At 39.0% G+C, this 14,979-nt stretch overlaps 2 protein-coding genes across 2 annotated transcripts; both read left to right on the top strand.

Moving 5' to 3' along the window:
• The first annotated feature begins 7,812 nt into the window (after positions 1–7,812).
• Positions 7,813–9,513, top strand: LOC133743947 (large ribosomal subunit protein eL30-like). The gene is made up of 4 exons (XM_062172034.1): positions 7,813–8,017; positions 8,134–8,235; positions 9,105–9,173; positions 9,277–9,513. The coding sequence occupies exons 1-4, from the start codon at positions 7,891–7,893 to the stop codon at positions 9,315–9,317; spliced, it is 339 nt and encodes a 112-aa protein (XP_062028018.1). The 5' UTR covers positions 7,813–7,890; the 3' UTR covers positions 9,318–9,513.
• A 1,853-nt stretch (positions 9,514–11,366) lies between these two features.
• LOC133707299 (uncharacterized) lies at positions 11,367–14,451 on the top strand. The gene is made up of 2 exons (XM_062132859.1): positions 11,367–11,518; positions 13,042–14,451. Exon 2 carries the CDS (start codon positions 13,229–13,231, stop codon positions 14,102–14,104), a length of 876 nt encoding a protein of 291 aa, XP_061988843.1. The 5' UTR covers positions 11,367–11,518; positions 13,042–13,228; the 3' UTR covers positions 14,105–14,451.
• Positions 14,452–14,979: the final 528 nt, after the last annotated feature.

Below are 14,979 nucleotides of genomic sequence, written 5' to 3'. Positions count from 1 at the left end.
GAAAGAAGAGTAATTTAATAGAATTTACTAATACAATTTTAGTTACCAAATAGTCTGAGAGGACCATATAAGCACAAATAAGTAAGAAATATTTCCTGCTTATGTTAATCATACAATATATAACATATTATTGCATAAACTGGGGGTGTCAAGGCCAGCTCAGGCCTTGGTGTAGCTCCGCCAGTTGTGAATTTGTTAATTTGCTGTTCTGTTTTAAAAAGGCATGAAAGACACAATTTTCTAATCCTACTGCGTCTGCTATGATGGCAAGGCTCAAATTAAAAAGTGCATGCCCAAGGTACCGAAGGCGCAGAAGACGTGAAAGGTAAGGCAAAAGCGTACGCCTTAGAGGAGGGAGAGAGGGAGAGAGGGAGAGGGAGCGGGAGCGGGAGGCATGATTTACATGCTTCTTCGATCAGACTCGTGAGGTTAGAGAATTGGAAAGAAAATGTCTTAATATATACCTAGTGATATCAATTCAATAGGCTATCATATCCTAACAAATGAGGGATTTTAATATACCACCAATCCTTGTTACAATCAAATACTTTAAAAGTCATCAAACCATTGTGAATTTGTGATTGAAGATATTGAATCATTCAAAGATCACCTAATGCTTAAGCTAAGCTGCAAGGATTTTGTTTTAGTATAAAAAACAATCCATATAATATTGTTGTTCCAGAGGTTTCTCGACGGCGACTATTTTCGGGTGGTGTCGGTCTTGTGCTTTTGACTGCGAATGATGTCTTTCCTCCTTTCTCTAGTTTACTTATTGGTGCTGCCGGCGGGACTTCTTGTCGGGGCTCCTTGCTCCTGTGCTTATGCCTAATTTTGCTCATTGCCGGCGTTGGGTATGGTGATGGTGGTGTCGATCTGAGATTGGATCGGAGTGTTAGTGATGTGGGGCGAATGGATAGCGGTGTTTGGCCTGCGGAATTCGGCGGTGATTGAACCTGTGGTGGTCGTCGCGTTGATTATCCAGGTTGGTTTGCCCGGGATTACATAGCTCTGATGGTGTTAATAGTGGATCGGTCTTGCTTGTCGGCGGTCCTGTGCTCGAATTCGAATCCAATTGTGCAGTCTGTCCTGTGTGGCGGCGATCTCTTCGACGCCAGCAGTGGTTTCCATGGGAGCAATAGCTTCCATGGCGATGGCGGGGGTTTCCCAGAGGGTGGCGGCAGTGGCAGTGCTAGGTTTTGGGCCCACAAGGAGGTGGCGGCGGCAACACCAGGGCTATCTTCTCCTCTAGGGTTTGTGGAAATTGGGCCTTGGATATGGTCAGTTTCTGTTGGGCTCTGGGTTCATTGTTGGCCTATGTTTTTATTTTTTAATTTAGTAGTAGGCCTTTCTCTTTTTGTCCAAAAAGAGGGTGGGTCTGTATTTTTCTTGGCTTGAGCATAAAAGAACGCGAAGAAAGATTGGGGCTCTGTTGTCTTTTTTACTTTTCTTCAGAGCTCTAATTTTTCTTTGTCTGAGCTTAATACTAAAAGGTGGGTGCGCTGAGTAGTACGCTTGTGTGAGGGGTGTGCTAGTGTTGTGTGCTCTATGTAATGGCTTCTTCTGACGGCCCTATGGGCAAGTCGTTATTGTACTGCTTGCTGAACTTTATAAAAGTGTGACCTTTTCAACTCAAAAAAAATATATATAAAATATATATATATATATATATATATATATATATATATATATATATATATATAAGCATGACCAATTGTTTTGAGTTATAATAGGTAAAGTGAGACCACAACGGCACTCTCTCCTAGGGTTTAGTCGAGCACAGAGAGGAATCCGTCTATTGTTGGCGGTTCTTCTAGCCCAGGCCCGGTGGAGATCGTAGCTGGTGAAAGTTGCTGTTGCTTTGCAATGATTATAGCTTTGGTCTTGGTGTTCTAGGTTGAGCAAATCCCGGTGAAATTCTTGGTGGTCAGCGACGAGAGGTATTTCTGATCTGATTGGTGCAGGTGATCGGCGTTGCAGGCGGCAACGTTGGTGAAGAGTGAATCTGATCTGCTGCGCGTGATTTCCGGCAGGCTGTGTGAGGGGCTGCAAGGGAGACGCCGCCTAGATCGTCAGGTCTTTGGAGGTTGCTTTCTACCGGATCTGATGTTGCTATGGAACGGCCGGCCACCAGAAGGGGGAACGGCGGCAGAAGTAGCCTGGCTAGGGTGGGCTAGGGCTACTATTCTCTTTGTTTGGTTTTGGGCCTGGGCTCAACCTTGGAATGAGGGGTGCTTGGGCTCTTGGGCCTAGGTTTGAGTTCAAGCTTGGGCTGGGTGAGTTTGCTGCAATGGACAAGAAGAGCAAGACCAACCTGTTGCCGAGGTTGTTGGCTCCTGAAGAGGCTGAGGACGGTGCTGGCTCCAACCCTAAGGGGAAGGAGCTAGCATTTTCTTAAGTCTCTCTGCTATTAGACATCTGGTTACAAGCCTTCTAAAGTTGGAGTAATCTCTATAAGTTATTCTACGATTTGTATCACAATTGAGTGATGGCAGATTAGACTAGATAAATGATTTTTCCTTAAAATAGTGAGGTTGTTCTTGCTTGTTTTAGGCTTGCTATCCAACGAGCGTCCATTTAGATTTTAATGAGTTTAGTAGTGGCTTAGATAGGTTATCTGGCTTTACCGGATTTCTTGTATAAGTATATGTTAGACTCTGGCCTGTTTTATGGCTTTGATGACTAATAATATCAAATCCTATTAAATATATATATATATATATATATATATATATATATATATATATATTATTTACTATGCAAGGCTCTTCTGAAAACGTGTCGAGTTGCGCCTCAACGTTTTAAAACAATGATTTGCTGTGAATTAGCGATATAACATTGATCTTATGAAATCAAGAGGGGACATGGAACTCCTACGGTTACTCTAGTAGGCTCACAATAATTACCTACCTCCCCCCCCCCCCCCCCCCCCAGATGTCAAAATTAAGAGTCCTCATATAGGTTCACATATACCGCCATCGACTAGAGAGAATACTAGTGGCAACTGCTTCCTTTAGGTTCAAGAGAGACAGTATACTATCAAGAATTTCATCTGGCAATTTACTGATTCAATCCTCCAAGTTGCAGTCACCTTTTCCCTAACAAACAATTGACCCCCAATCAATAATGGAACAAAATTGAAAAACAAAGATAACACTAGTAAAACTATTGCACTTTGATATTCCGGAAACAAAACCATAAAATACAAAGAGTTGGAATGTCAGTTAAACATAGTCGATGCTGAGCAAGGCCGTGCTACCTTGTCTTGTGCAAGAGTTGGACACATCCTTTTTTTTTTTTACTAAATTCAGTGTAGTCCCTTGAACTTTAGGACTAAAATCACTTTGGTCCCTGACTTTTTTTTTTAATCACGATGATCCTTAATCTTCCAAATTTCATCAGTTGACTCCAAAATTTAAAATTGGCTTGAAAGATGATGTCACTTGCTGAGTTGGAGCCGACATAGGGCCCCATTTTTTAGCCTTTGACCCACAGTTTGGACGAAATGTCCAAACTACCCTCGTCACCGATTGTTTTCCTATCAGTCCAGTACGCTTCTCTCTCTCTCTCTAAAATTGCCAATCCTCTCTTTCGTTCTCTAAAATTCCCAATCCTCTCTCTCTTCAATTCCCAAACCCCTACTGCTACACTTGTTCTCAGAAATTCAAAGGCCGTATTTTCTCCGACGATCTTAGCATCTGACGGTGGCATGAGAGGAGGAGTTAGAGGAGGAACTGGGTCGCTGCTGAAGATGAGGTCTTCAAAACCATCTGATCGATCTCAACCTCAAAACCGACGCCGCCGAAGACGAGATCCTAGCCCCAGGTCCTCCTCCTCAATCCAATCCCAATTCCCAAACCCTAACTCCCAATTCGACCAAAGAGGCTGATTCGTATGGTGGTCTCTGTGCAGCCCAGAGAGGGTAAGAAGTCGAAGATTTTTATTCATAAATCGATTCCCGATTCCGCAGCCTCTGATTTCATTCAAAGAGGAAAGCAATATAGCGGCTGAAGCTCATCAAGAATCTAAGCAGCTCGTTCGGGAAGCTCTCAACACTCACCAGTTTAAGCTCTGCTCTTTTGGGTCTGATGGGTCGCCGCACTTCCCCCTCCGGCCAAAGATGGTGAGCTCAGATTTAAGAGAAGTGGAGGTTCTTTACAGACTAAGAAGGTTGGTCCTTCATTTTAGAGTGAAAATCTGGGATAACCATCTCGCATTTCAAGTTTTTGTTGGGAAATTTGATGAAGAAAGTAGCCCAAATTTGGGCCCTATGAATTTTTGGGTTATTTTTGCAACGTTTCTGTTTCTACATTGAAACTTATAATAGAGTAAGTTGATACAATCAGCATTATTTGGTAGAGAAATAGTATGAATTTGGGTCTACTATCGTTCTTGTTGTACTATTTTGGATTGAAAATGTGTTATACCTATCTGGTATTTGACGTTTTTGTGGTTAAGTTTGTAAAAATAGCCAAATTTTGTAATTTGTAGCAATGTACTTTGTCATTTTCTGGAAATGTTATGGTAATGTTAATTCTGGTAAATTTAAAGGATTAGATTAGGATTTGCACCGGAGAAGATGCTAGGAGGGAGGGAGAGAGAGAGAGAGAGAGAGAGAGAGAGGGTTTGGAGTGGGGCGGTGGCGGTGGTGCTCTACATTGGGGTGGTCAGTTGGAACTGGAGGCTGTCGAGATGGAAGGATGGGACTCTGATTAGAAGAAGAAAGGTGGGTTTGGAATTGGGGAGGTAAGGGGAAATGTCCATTTTACCCTTCTCGGCTGGTCAAAGGCTGAAAAATAGGGCTCTATGTCGGCTCCGACTCTGCAAGTGACGTCATCTTTTGAGCCAATTTCAAATTTTGGACGCAACTGATGCAATTTGGAAGATCAAGGACCATCATGATTAAAAAAAAAAGTCAGGGACCAAAGTGATTTTAGCCCTAAAGTTCAAGGGACTAAACAGAATTTAGTCCTTTTTTTTTTCCATTACTAAAATTTGAGAATGAAAACCGTTTTCATGGCCTCGTTTGCTTGCAGCCGATAAATAATTTATTGGAAGTATAAAATGACTCATCACAAGGCCCTGAAAAATTGTGTTGTTTTTTAGAATAATTTTCACATCTTTTATTTTCATTTTTTATAATCCCAATCCAACATTCTTATAAGGGTGGTTCTATTCAGACCTCCAGAGTCCAGATTTACTATATGGACCTCCACTAATTTTTGTAAAAATTTAATTCTTAATTTACCCCTATAGAAAACTAAATAATAATAAAAAATATAGAAAAACCACAACCAATTCTGTCTCCATCTTCTTCTCCCTCACTCTTTCTCTCACCTGGGTTTCTTATTAGCTATCCAATTATTGGTATGTTGTATTGTTATATATTCATAATCAAGACCCAATTGTTAGAATTTAATTATTAATTAGTAATTATATATATATATATATATGTGTGTGTGTGTGTGTGTGTGTGACTGATAACTCTTCCTCTGCGTTTGCACCGTTCTTGAAAGTTTCAGCCCTAAGAACCAAGCTTCTTATCGAGGTCTGTGATCTAATCCAAGCTTTTCTCTTTATCTCTGGCACCATTCAAATTCGAGGAATTCCCTTCATTTAGACAATTAGTCATTAATCCATTGCAATTGAGTTTCGAAAAAAAAATCATGCTCCCATTGAACTTCATACCCAAAGCATGAATTAAATATCTAAACTTGTATTCTTGGAATATAGTACTATATGTCCTTCCTCCAAACGATTAAACAATAGGCTATAAGGATGTAGCTAAGGTAGTAGATGTAATCGCATGATATAGCCAGAATCCAGAGAAGTGGTGTGGAGGTTGACAAGAATAAAATAAAATAAAAATGGACAAGACTGGAAGATTAAGGGAGAAATATTGAAGAGGAGGTCCAAATAGTAAATGGAGAGGTTTAACTAGAACCACCCTTCTTATAATCACACCAAAGAAAGAAAGAAAGAAAAAAAAAAAAACCAACGACCTTCTTATACATCTGATAAGACTTTGTACTCGTAACCTATGACCTGCATGGTATCAACGTTTATCCAAACTGTGGCCCATAACTTTAAACAAGTTGTTAATTTCACAATCCAAATTTAGGTTAATCTACTGAAAGTAAGTCAGCTAAGGTGATGTTTGTTTCCCAGGACTGTGATGCTCCTCCTTAATTTCTATAACTGTCCTGGACTCTTATAATCTGGGATATGTTACTCTAAGATCTGACCCATGTTTGGTGTTGCCTGGACTAAAGCTTGCAATCGAAATCCATCATCCTTGCACCTCCTTCTTGTGGTGCCTTTGCCAGACGCTGCCGGACTTCCCACCGGTTCCCAGACCTGCCGGTCCTTCTTCTCCGACCTTCTGTGCAAAGCACAGCCGCAGTTGCTTCTGATCTTCGACTGCTAGAGACAGACCGCCTTCTCCACGCGAAAATTGAAACACAGCTGTAGCAAAGTGAAACCCAGCTTCTCCACGCGAAAATTGAAACCCAGCTTCTGACCTTCGACTGCTAGAGACGGACCGCCTTCTCCACGCGAAAATTGAAATCCAGCTGTAGCAAAGTGAAACCCAGCTTCTCCACGAGAAAATTGAAACCCAGCTTCTGACCTTCGACTGCTAAAGACGGACCGCCTTCTGACTTTACTGGCGTCGGTGGCGAGCTGCTGTTTCATCTGCTCCAGCACTTCCGACTTCAACTCATCGTTGCTTCCCATTCTTCCTTGAGCTCTGTTCTTCCATAGAGGGGGTGGAGTTGAATTGCAGGTTTAGGTGAGAATGTTGAGAGAATGACAAACTGAAGGGGGAGTTGAACAAGTGAGAGAGGCTTCCACAATCCCATGGTTTTTTGTGGGATTGTGGTAGAAGGTGTTTTGGAGATTTTGGGACTCCATAGTCTCATTTAAAAGAGTCCATGTTGTTGCCAAACATGGGTCAAGTCTTGTTTTATTATATAAGACAATCCAATCCTATCCAATCCCACAAAACAAACATCCCCTTAAATGATCAATCCAATCCCAAAACCACGCTACATCATTGCAAAGTTTCTTTACCGACGAGCCAATAGCGTGGACCAAGATCACCATGGTTATGTATGAACAACCGCCTCCATGTTTTCTCTTGTCATTGACCCAAACAATTAGAGATTTTCAACACTTCATCATGCAACACAACTCCATTCTCCCTATTTTTGAAAAAAAAAAAATTAAAAAAATTGTATAGTCCCAAGCCACCATACGTATGAAATTATTGTATATAGTTTTTCTCAAGTTCTAAGATATTGAAATTTTGGTTAATTTCACAATCGTATCATCCCAAAAAAATTTCACGGTCTAAATTATGGTTAATCTACCAAAAATAGGTCAGCTAAATGTTCAGTCCAATACCAAAACCAAGCCCATCATAACCACGCTACATCATTGCAAAATTTCGTTGTCGATGATCTAACAACGCGAACCAAGAACACCATAGTTATGTAAGAGCAACCCCAAGACTCCATTCCCCTCGTTTTAGATAAAAATATAGTATAGTCCCAGACCATCATGTATAGTACGAAATTATTTGTATAATTGTTCTCAAGTTCTAGACTAATGAAATCTTTGTGGACCTATTCATATTATCGAACCACCCAAAAATCATGAGGTAGTAGACCTATCTCCGGCCCGAAAACCAGACACATTAGTGGGCTAATAAAACTACAAACCATCCAACCCGGCCCATTTCACTCACAACCCACAAAAACCCCAAAACCTAACCCGCTCACACTCTTCTATTAATACCAAAACCCTAACTGGTGCCTCCAAAAGCTCTTCTCGTTGTTTGTGGTCTCGGCGGCACAAGAAGAAGAAGAAGAAAACAGGGCTCTAGATTCAACCATGGTGGCTGTGAAGAAAACCAAGAAGACCCATGAGTCTATCAACAACAGGCTCGCTCTCGTCATGAAGAGTGGCAAGTACACTCTGGGCTACAAGACCGTCATCGACACTCTTCGTAGCTCCAAAGGTAGTATCTATCTCTGGTTCTTTTGACCCAAATTTTCAATCTTTGTCATTTCTGCGATTTGGGTTTTGAATCTTCGATGTGGGATTTGATTTTTTTTTTATGTGGGTGAGTTGCAGGGAAGCTGATTATAATCTCGAACAATTGCCCTCCTCTGAGAAAGTCGGAGATCGAGTACTACGCCATGCTTGCTAAGGTTGGAGTTCATCACTACAATGGAAGTAAGTGGTTTTTGTAACTCTGATATTCTGGGTCTGCATCTGATTGAGATATGAAAAGTTTGTATTTTTTTTTTTTTTTGATTTGCTCTTTGCTATTTGGTTTGTGCATTTTAATTTGATGAAGTGAGATGTGTGGATATATAATGATGCATTTTGGTTGAATTTGAATCGTGAATTGTCTACTAAATGTTAAAGCAGTTAAAATGGAGCACATAACTACTGACTAAGCTATCGATAAACTTGCAAGCTAAAGAAGGAACTATTGTCAATGAGTATGATACTTGTTCTCGAGTCACATTTAGCTTATTGTTGTCTCTTCTGGACTTGATTTAGAGCAAGGGTCATAGTTGCATAGTCCCCCAAACGAACAGAGTCTGGGGAATTTGTTTTGATGTGTTGGTTAAATGATGGTGTCATGGTCATGGTCATGGTGGTTTATAATTTGTAATTTTACCCCCTGCTTCTCTGGTGATCTTATTGGATGGTAGATTTGGATTATTATGGTGCTTCTGTACTTTTGTTTACCTCTTTTGTTTTGAGTTGTGGACTTTATTTGAAACATAAAAAGTCTTGGGTTCATTGTCTTCTTCAGCATGGATTAGAAACTCATGAATTCTCTGCATTATACATTGTTGAGATGTACCTCTTCTATGTTTGCTTTGACGATGTATGGTACTTTAAGTTCAAGTAGAAGAAAATTTCTCTTACTGTGCTTTTGCATAGGATGTTTGTATCTTTTGTTGACATGATAAAGATTCATACGCTGCAGGAAAATTACTATAGATGGTCATTGTTATAAAATTTGTCAAAAACAATGTAATGAATTGCTGTACTTATATGTTTCTTTTCGCTGTCATTTGTGTTTTCAGACAATGTTGACCTGGGTACAGCATGTGGCAAGTATTTCCGAGTGTCGTGCCTTAGCATTATTGATCCAGGTACATTTAATTGTTTATGTTCGTTTAAATTATATAGTGTCTGGCCTCATTCATCTGAAAAACTGATTTAGCTGACTTGGCCTCTGGTTTTGATAATGTTCAGGTGATTCGGATATCATCAAGACACTGCCTGGTGATCAGTGATGGACTGCTGGACACTGCCTCCGTTGTCAAAGTATTACTTTTCTTAGGCTTGTTTGCTCTATTCACCAATGATGTAATGCCCCGCTTTTGTTTGAAGATTTTGTTTGCGGTTCTGTTAGTAGTGACTTGATGAGACTTGATCCTGCTGTTTAGACGATTATTTTTAAGTTATTTTTGTTATAATTGGGTACTCACATTTGCATTGTGTCAGCCTCTTTCATTGCCATTGCATCATTTACTTACAAAACCTTCTTAAAGGAGCTTAAGCTGCAGACGAAGATTCACCTTATTGACTTATCTCTTGCCTAATCCTGTTTTATTGGCTTTTCTCAAGGTTACTCTTATCTTATTAGGTTTCCCCTCTGGTTTGAATCCTGTGATTCAACCCAAAACATCCAACATATCCAATATTTACTGAACAGAAACCAATCAAAAGAATTAACTTGTTTTGTTTGATCTTTTTGTAAATTGATTTGTTTTGAGTAGGATGTCTTTCAAATTTCAATGGAAATGAGGAGTTGCTTTTGGGTTTTGCCTTGAGGTTGGAGACGGATTTAGAGGTTGGTTTTTTGTATTTTAGGTTCCATTTTGGGAAATGCTGACAACTAGGTCGTTCCCGTTGCTACCTGCAATCCACGTTTTATGACCATATAGAATGAGAATAAGAAAAAACCTTTTAGTCTAGGATTTACTTTTGTGAGCGGCTAGATGCAGTTCCGCATTCAGTTTAACTTGGGCTTTGGTTTCCGGTACTTTTACCCATCCTTGTTTTGGAGGCTTTCAGGTCTATCCCTGTGGTTTCTTTACAGGCTTCTTTGCCCTTATTTTTCTTTTTTTTCTTCGTTGTTTTTTTTTCTTCGGTAGAAGTGTTTACAGTTTGCGACAGTGGCGGCAACTAGAGGCGGTTGGATGTGGCTTAAGGGTTATTATAGGCTCTGCTTTTGTGGTAGTAACTAGATGTGGTACAATATTTGGTTTGGGCTTTGGTTTCTGATACTAGCAGTAATTTAAAAATCAAATGAGTAGGTAAATATGAGCAGCCATTCTAATGAGGATTATTAAAACTAGTTGAGAATTTTTTAATTAACGGTTTGGGACTCATTTTTCCTTTACATTATGGTGCAACCGTGATACTAGCAGTAACTTAAAAATCAAATGAATAGGTAAATATGGGAAGCTTTGTAATGAAGACCACTAAAATAAAGACTAGTTGAGGGCTTTCTAATTAACAGTTTGGGTGAACTTTTCGATTACAGTATGGCAAATCAATCGTTTGATGTTTATGTATGCATGAGTATCTGAAATTTTTTTTCCAAATTGCTAATCGTCAAGACGAACAAAATATGTTAAATATAAACTGTTTATGTTCATAACTGATCAATTACGATTATGAATGCAGAATTGTGATCGAAAAGTGAGTCTCATAAAACAGTCATCAACTAGTCCTCATTAGAAGGGCTCCCGTTAATTATGACTAGTTATTCAAAATTAGTTTTTATTTTTGGCAAAGTTATAAAATATTCCTAAAATTGTATATATATTACTTAAAAGAAACGTATACCATGAATTCAAAAATCAAAATCCGATAGATTCCAATTAACAATTATAAAAGGTGTAATTGAAAAGGTCTTTTCACATTTGGTAAATTAATCAAGAAGATTAAGATAATAGTTATCCACAGATACGTCCCCTTCAATTTAGCATGCAACGGATAACTACAATTTACAACACTATTTACTCCACCTCCTGTTTACTTACAGACAGTTACAACAATCAAATTCTGGAAATTTTATTTTTAACTGCGAGAATTTAAAATAATAACAAAAACTAAATTTGTATTGAAGAAAAAACCAAAAATATCTGGATAATTTCCAGTACTTCGCCAAGTCAAACTCGGTTATCGTGCTCAAACTCGGTTCCTAAAACCCCGCCTATTTTTGGAATGATATCGCACAATCCTACTCAGAGACAGAGAAGATAATTCAGGTATCAAACAGCCGACGTTTGAGCGGCCAAATTTTCAGTATTTTAAAGATGCACAGCACAAATCTTTATCTTGCTTGGTGAAGGTGACCCTTTCCAATCTCCCCCTTTCTCTCTCTTTTTTCTTCTCTCCATTTTCGTTAACCATCATGAGTCTTCTTCGTACTCTCTTCTCCAACAAGAACACCCTCTATACCTTGGTTCTCCATTCTCCACCTGTAAGTTCCTTTTCCTTTTTCATTTTTATCTGACTTACTCGTAATTTGGCGTTTGGAGCTTCATGTTTGTGATTGATTTGAATTAAACCTGACATGAACTTTCGAAACCGGCTATAGATATTAATATTAGGATAGGTCGATTCGAATTTATGCACAGTAACACAAGGATGAGGCCGTTTCCTTTCTGTACATTCATTCTTTTGCGATAAATGTTCGTTCTCATATTATACTTAGGACTTAAATATACCATGTCATTGAATTAGTTTTATTGTTATTTTCCTTTCTTGGCCGTTTTCAAAATCTTTCACATAGCTTTGATTTCATCTTTAATGGAATTAATTGATATGATTATTCTCCGTACGTATACAAACATTACAACTCTACATTGTTAGAACTTTAAAGGGTCTTCACTGTTGTTTTTAATATTGCCATCTCTTTCAGTTACGTAACAATAACAAAAATATAGTCTTGCCAATTATTTTAGCTTTTACTTGGAAGAAAATATCGAATCAAAACGATAAAATAGAGTCTTTCTAGTTTGATTTGGATTGGAGTTCTAGTTTCCATCTGTTCACTTTCATACAAACTCTCCAGCTGTTAAGATGCGTATACGTTTTCCTTGTTCTTCTTCTTCAATTTCTTTAATATATTTGTCGTATAGAATGGCAATCGGTAATGCATTTTAGATCGTTGATCCTTATGATCATTTAGTAAATCAACAACATCAAACGGTCCAATGAGCTCTCTTGGATGTCCAGACTTATAAGCATTACAGCACGAGTAATACATTTCATGCATGACATGGAAACAACGCGTGGTGCAATCTACTAAACCACGTGGACGGCTAAATTCAAGGGTTTAGGATTTACATACGTATTAGGTTTTGGACATTACAAACACTCTTTTAGCAAATTAAAAAAGTTAAGCTATATACAATGTGACATGTTGTTATCTATTAAAATAAAATTATACTAAATTTTTTTTTAAAATTTGTTCAATTAGTCAAGATTAACACTCTGCAATGAAAAAAATATCTCGTTATCCCGTAAACAGATAGCGCGTTAGACTACGCTAAATTTACACATTTTTATGTGTTATGCTGCCATGTTTTGATTAAAATTTGTTCAAATTTTTGGTTTAGGGATTGTTTATAACGTTGTAAAAGATAATTTGAAATTATCTATCTTTAATGGATATTTACACCTATATATTTCTGATGTGTTATATTGTGAGTTATCTATTTAAATATATTCTATTTTATGGTCAAGATTAGCGATTCGTACGCGAACATTATCCCGAAAACAAATAATGCATTATCCTAACAATAGATTTACACACATATGTTGAAATTTTATCTAAAATGCTAGGTGAAGCATAATATTTTGAAAAGAGAAAGAGTCAATATGAATTATATTCGGAAGAATTCTTATATGGATGGTCCGGATTAAGCAATTAACAAATATCCAAATTTTTGTGGTTATAAATATTTATTTTGCTTCCTTGATTTGAATTTGAATTGCCAGGTCAGCCATCTCATTTCCACAGTAGAATACGCCTGAGACTCTGAATTCTGACTATTTACGTCAGCACAGAAATTAGCTGGCTCTGCTTATCTTTCTCAGTTTCTCTGTATCCAACACTGCTTTTCAAACCCCCATTAAATCCAGACCTACTGCCACACTGTCCCTGTCTTCCATTCACTTGTATAAAATGCAGATCTCCAGAGACCATGATGACAATCCATGCCTAAAACAACAACAACAACTACCCCTTCGCTCTCTTCATTTGGGTCTCAAGGACCACACTATTGTACCCCATCATCCACAAACCCCAGTATCCCACCAAAATAGTCCCTCCTCCGCCATGTTGGCCTATCTCTTGTCCCCAACCATGACCCCAGGACTCATGTCCGGGGACTACATTGGGATGGAGAGCTGCGTCGACGTCCTCAGGGATGAAGACGAATCACACTGCGATTACAAACAACAAAACTGCTACAACCAAAAGGTGCAAGACAAGAGAGAGGAGAAGAGACTGGCGATGATGAAGAGGAAGGAGCTTCCTCCTCCGATTCCGATGCTGGCGCGCACGGAGAATCTCCCCTCCCACATGCCGTGGGTTTTGAAGAGGCATTACACGACCGATGGAAGGTTGATTTTGACAGAGGAGAAGGTCAGGCATCATGAGTATTTTAGGGCGCACAGATCCAACGGCCGACTGACCTTGCAGCTCGTTCCTCTTGATGACGAGTTGTTGGCCTCGCCTCTCACGGCCAATCAGAAGGACAATATGGATGAGGCAAATGCTCATGATGACGACGACAACGAGGAGAATGAAGAGGATGATTATGATAGGTATGATGATGGATGTGGTGAGGATGAGGAAGAGGAAGAGGAAGAGGAGGAGAAAGAGAAAGAGGAGGAGGAGGATGAACATGATGATGGGGTTGATGATTTGCAGCACCATGATGGTGTGCCTGAAGAGCCAATTTCGACAGGAAAGTGTTTCAATTTCAACAGTGTGGGAACAGGTTCCCCGTGTATTTTCGGGGTGCCAGTGCCGGCGATCAGGCAAGTTCATAGTTGAGAGATGTCCAATTTTATGTGATAGATAGCAAGGAGGAGTCTATTAGAAGTTGTACTAGAGCTATCACTTTTTATTTCAGTAGGTCTCGTGACAAATCATGTCCATGCTTCAAGGGTTTTATCGTTTTTTAAAGCTTTAGTTGTCTTTGGTTTTCCAATTCTCTCGTGTGGTTATCAATGCCATGACAGATTGATAGGGATGAGGAGTGTGTAGGTTGTTTAATTTGCAACAGCTCGAATGAGGAAATTTGTTCATTTTTTATTGGTTTATATCGTTGGTGCTTCTCTTTTTTTCCTTTTGAAGAGATCTTATGAGAATTTTGCTTTCATATTTCTTGGTAGAGAAAAATGTCATTAATTTGTACATGGGGATGAACCTTTATTCTTCATATACATGCATTTGAGTGCTGTACAATCGCACATTTACAAATGTTTTGATTCTGAGGTACGTAATTGGATCCAGAATTGGGTCTTGGATGCTATCATACCAAAAATGTGAAAGTTGAGAATTTAACAAAACGTAATGAGATGGCCATACTGCTGAATGTACGTTGAAACAGAATTTCTCATAGCTGTGTTCCGTTGGATAATTATGCAACATATGCTTCAGAAGAAAACCATGAGACATGAACAAATCGATGTGGAACGTATTCTTCTCTAGGGTGCCTGTATATATAGCAACTGTTTCTAGTCCACATCACTCATTATATAGTAGAAATCATCTTTCCTTGTGATAGCAAATTCCATTAGTCCATTTTTAAAAGAAACAAAACAAACAAAAAAACTCCAGAGGATGGTGATCGCGCAGTGGCCCCTGGCTTTTCTACAGACACGGATCAGAAGCAGGAGTAGGAACGTGTGATGATAGTATTGAGT

This window comes from Rosa rugosa, chromosome 4 (genome assembly GCF_958449725.1).
Source record: "Rosa rugosa chromosome 4, drRosRugo1.1, whole genome shotgun sequence".
NCBI lineage: Eukaryota > Viridiplantae > Streptophyta > Magnoliopsida > Rosales > Rosaceae > Rosa > Rosa rugosa.
This window is presented reverse-complemented; position numbering and strand designations above follow the sequence as displayed.

Excerpts from the sequence above, each read along its gene's own strand:
- LOC133743947 (XM_062172034.1), top strand. The coding sequence starts at position 7,891 with ATGGTGGCTGTGAAGAAAACCAAGAAGACCCATGAGTCTATCAACAAC. Across the intron at positions 8,018-8,133 it reads CACTCTTCGTAGCTCCAAAG|GGAAGCTGATTATAATCTCG; the intron begins GTAGTATCTATC and ends GGTGAGTTGCAG. Across the intron at positions 8,236-9,104 it reads AGTTCATCACTACAATGGAA|ACAATGTTGACCTGGGTACA; the intron begins GTAAGTGGTTTT and ends TTGTGTTTTCAG.
- LOC133707299 (XM_062132859.1), top strand. The coding sequence starts at position 13,229 with ATGCAGATCTCCAGAGACCATGATGACAATCCATGCCTAAAACAACAA.